The 4,255-nt window shown below is 56.7% G+C and overlaps 1 protein-coding gene across 1 annotated transcript in view; it reads left to right on the top strand.

The window, feature by feature from the left end:
• Positions 1 to 3,162: 3,162 nt before the first annotated feature.
• Positions 3,163 to 4,255, top strand: part of INPPL1 (inositol polyphosphate phosphatase-like 1) — a 10,936-nt gene continuing 9,843 nt past the window's right edge. Inside the window, 5 exon segments of the mRNA XM_011993662.1 lie at positions 3,163 to 3,215; positions 3,310 to 3,460; positions 3,689 to 3,749; positions 3,752 to 3,809; positions 4,046 to 4,186. Coding sequence (XP_011849052.1) covers positions 3,163 to 3,215; positions 3,310 to 3,460; positions 3,689 to 3,749; positions 3,752 to 3,809; positions 4,046 to 4,186 — 464 coding nt within the window.

Genomic DNA, 4,255 nt, shown 5'->3' with positions numbered 1-4,255 from the left:
CTGGGACATCCAACCCCATGTATTACACCCTTACCTCTGACCTGTCCTCACCTGCTTCCTGGCTGCACAGGTATCTGGGACATCCAACCCCATGTCTGTCTCTTATACACATCTCGCGGGCACGGCGGGGTGTGGAGAGGGCCCGGCTCAGGGTGCGTGGGGCGGCGGGACGCCAGACCCGCCTCCACCCCCTAGAGTGGGAGCCTTGGCTTTCTCCTGGGTCTGAGGAGGAACGCAGGGGCACTTCCTGCTGTGTGTCTGGGGGCACTTTCAGGAGCCTTGAGGGCAGAGGATATGGGGTTCTGCGGCCCAGTGTGACTGTGATGGACGAGAAATTCGGGCATTCCCCGGCAGACCCCTTCAGGCATCCTCCAGGTAGAAGTGAGCAGGGGAGAGGATGTGCATTCTACGTTGTGTGCAGTCCCGTTTGGATAGGGACTGAGTGGTGAGCAGGAGAGGGAGTCGGGGCAGAGGGACTGTGGGGATGCCTGGCAGCTTCCTTAGGGCCCCTTTCTGTGCTTTGGGGTTCTGACTGGCCGTGTATGGCTGGTGGGGGCAGTGGTGGGTGGTGTAGAGAGGAAGGCTTGGGGAAGCAGAGGCTGAGGCTGTATGGGACCTTGCCATTATTTCTGAACCAATGAGTGAGTGAGCCCTGGCTCTGGGCTGGAGCCCTGGTTACCTGGCTGCCCTAGCCCTGAGCTATGAGCCATACTTCGTCCTTCTCTGAGTGGGCCAGGTCCTGTGGCTGTGCCTGTCAGCCGAGTGTGGTAGTGGTGCTGGAGTGAGTTAGCACTCCTGGTTTTGCAGCCTTCTACCTGCTTTGTACCTCCTGCCCTGCAGTTTGACATTGAGTTGGCTTCTGTGGGCCCAGTGAGTGGGAAACTGGGGGGGCTGCTTTAGTTATTTAGATCTTTATTTAGATATTTCTTGGCCTTGTGAACCCCCTCCCAAACTCCTGTCTGGCTGTCCTGGCCATGGCCCGAGCAGGGCTCAGCAACGCCCGCGCCCGCTGCCCCAAGCCATCCGCCCGCCCGGCTTACCCCTTTGTTCTCCTGACATCTTTGGTGGGGGGGCATATTAGCCTAGACCACGGGAGACTTTTTTTTTTTTTTTTTTTTTTTGAGACAGAGTCTCGCTCTGTTGCCCAGGCTGGAGTGCAGTGGTGCGATCTCGGCTCACTGCAACCTCCACCTCCTGGATTCAAGTGATTCTTCTGCCTCTGCCTCGCGAGTAGCTGGGATTACGGGCGCTTGCCATCAAGCCCGGCTAATTTTTGTATTTTTAGTAGAGATGGGGTTTCACCATATTGGCCAGGCTGGTCTTGAACTCCTGACCTCAAATGATCCACCTGCCCCGGCCTCTCAAAGTGCTAGGATTACAGGTGTGAGCCACCTCACCCAGCTGGGGAGACATTTTTAATTGTCACAACTGGGATGGTGCTATTGACATCTAGTGGGTAGAAGCCAGGGATACTGCTAAACATTCTACAGTGCACAAGAGAGTCCCCCACAACAAAGAACTGTGCAATCCAAAATGTCAGTGGTATGGAGGTTGAAAAACTCTAGCCTAGTCAATTGACCCAACAAGGAAGGGGCCGTATAAGTCTCAGCTTAGGCCTCAAGTCTGAGGCCCAGTAGGGGGAGACTAAGGAGGGACAGACTAGGCAGATGAATATCCCCGAGTCCTGCCTCCCAGCCCCCTCTAAGGCATACCCCCTAATTAGGCTGGGGAGGGAGGCAGGTGCTGGGTCAGCTGTTGAGTGGGAGGGGGACAGCTGAGGCCTGTGTCTGGGTGAGGAACATTATTATCCCAGGAGGGGTAGAATCCTGGCCCCATTGCCAGGGGAGGCTGTGAATGGGGTGAGGGGTCTGTCTGTGAGTGGGGGCTTCAGGTTTGCCAGCTGACTCTGGCTCCTCCCTGCATCTCAAGAGCCTAGGGATAAGGATCAGACGTGGACGATCAGACATGGGCAATATCTTAGATTTGCCAAATACACACATACTTGCTTACCTTTATACATTCTGGGTGTTCATGGATAACATGCAAGACACGTCCCTACCCCAGCAGGCACAGGCAATCTGACCAGCAGGCTAGGATACTGGCCCTGGCTTTTGCCATGGTTTAAAACCCCAACTCCACCTTTTACTTACTCTGTGACCTTAGGCAAATGATTTTTCCTCTTTGAGCCTATTTCCTCAGCTGGAGAATGGGGATAATAATATCTGTTTGGAAATGTGAGAATTAAGTAAGATTGATAGGACACTGGGTACCCAGCGTGTCACAGATAGGATTCAGTTAATGGTATGCTATTGTAATAAACACAGATAGTGTTTATAATAGTCTACAAAGGAACACCCAGTGACAGACACTCACCCAGCATAAGCAGCCAGGAGAGCCCCTGAGGGGGCCACGGTATGGGGGTCCTCACCTCCCTCCTGCCAAATACCTAGGGTGATTCCTGGGTGACTCCTTGGGGAAGCATGCCCTGAGGTGCGGAGGCAGAGGATCTTCCATACCCCACTGATTGTGCACCTGGCTCAGCTGTCACCTGCTCAGCTGGGCTTCTGTCTGTCAGCACCCCTCTTGCCCCTCCTGGGCTTGGGGCTTCTAGAGGCCCGGGTTTCCCATGGGGGCCGTCTTTGGTGGGAAAGCCTAGGGTGATGTCCCCACACTCCTCGGCAAAAGTGCCCTAGACATACCCAACTCCAGCAGAGCCCGACAGCAGCGTAAACACGGGAGGCACACACGCATGTTAGCATGTTGCCCGTGTGTGCAAACAGAGGCTAACCAGGCTTCTGAAGATTCTTAGTTTGGCGGGGGGCCCAGACTGGTACCACAGCCCACAGGGGCTGTTTAGACAGCTGTGGAGGCCACAAAAGATCTCCCTGTTGCTTCCCGGGCCCTGCCCTGTGGTGAATGTGGAGTCTGTGTAGGTCTGGTTGGGAGAGGGGGGTGTTCTGGTCATTCCTGCCCAATAGGCAACACCAGGAGGGTGGAAGTGGACCGGCCCCATCATTAACCCTGTGAGGTGGTTTTAGGGAAACCAAGCAGAGGGGGTCGGTGTGCTGAGTCTGCTAGCAGGAGGAAGGGGTGCTTTGGGTCTTAGACCCCAGCCTGGGGGTGACAGATTCTGTCCCTGCCTTGGCATCAGGTATCAGAAGCATGTGCACACGTATCGCATTCTGCCTGATGGAGAAGATTTCTTGGCTGTACAGGTAGGAGCTTGGGTCCATGACCCCTGACCTTGATCCAGCCTAGGGCTTGGGGACCTGCTGGCTGACCCTTCCTCCCCCTCTTGCTGGCCCACAGACCTCGCAGGGTGTGCCTGTGCGCCGCTTCCAGACCCTGGGCGAGCTCATCGGCCTGTACGCCCAGCCCAACCAGGGCCTTGTGTGCGCCCTGCTTCTTCCTGTAGAGGGGGAGCGAGAGCCGGACCTGCCAGATGACCGGGATGCCTCAGGTACTTCCCAGTGTGCAGGTCCCCTCCCTGCCCCTGTCCCTTGGCTCTGCCTGCCTCTTCCCATCCCCACTTCTCAACCCCACCTCTCCTGTAACCCCCTTTTCCTTGGCCATGATGCCGGGGCCCTTTATCCTTCTTTCCATGGAAGTCACTTTACAGCTGCATCGTGCCTCCTACTCCACTGAGTGTGGGAGGTCCAAACGGCTGCCTACTGACCCCTGCCTACAGATGGGGAGGATGAGAAGCCCCCGCTGCCACCGCGCTCTGGCTCCACCAGCATTTCTGCCACCACTGGGCCCAGCAGTCCCCTGTCAGTCCCTGAGACTCCCACAACTCCAGCTGCTGAGAGGTGAGACCCCCATCCCATTCACTGAACAGGAGACCTTTTCTCCTCTGAGAACTATTTCCCTACCAAGGGTGGGGAGGCCTTCTAAGGCCCCACTAGGAACCCCTACCCCACCTCACCCCAGAGGCAGATACCCCGATCAATCCTGGTTGCCACAGGTACTGTCTCCTCTAGGGATGGGGCAGAGGTGTGGGATAGGTCAGCAGGACCTCCACTGACTTCTTAACCCCTCCCCAAAGTGCTCCCAATGGACTGAGCACCGTCTCGCACGAGTACCTGAAAGGCAGCTATGGGCTGGACCTGGAGGCTGTGCGGGGTGGAGCCAGCCACCTGCCCCACCTCACTCGTACCCTCGCCACCTCATGCCGGAGGCTGCACAGGTATCTGGGACATCCAACCCCATGTATTACACCCTTACCTCTGACCTGTCCTCACCTGCTTCCTGGCTG

Source organism: Mandrillus leucophaeus, unplaced genomic scaffold (assembly GCF_000951045.1).
Source record: "Mandrillus leucophaeus isolate KB7577 unplaced genomic scaffold, Mleu.le_1.0 Scaffold432, whole genome shotgun sequence".
Taxonomy (NCBI): Eukaryota; Metazoa; Chordata; class Mammalia; order Primates; family Cercopithecidae; genus Mandrillus; species Mandrillus leucophaeus.
Note: the sequence above shows the minus strand (reverse complement) of the source record. Positions and strands in the feature narration are given on the sequence as shown.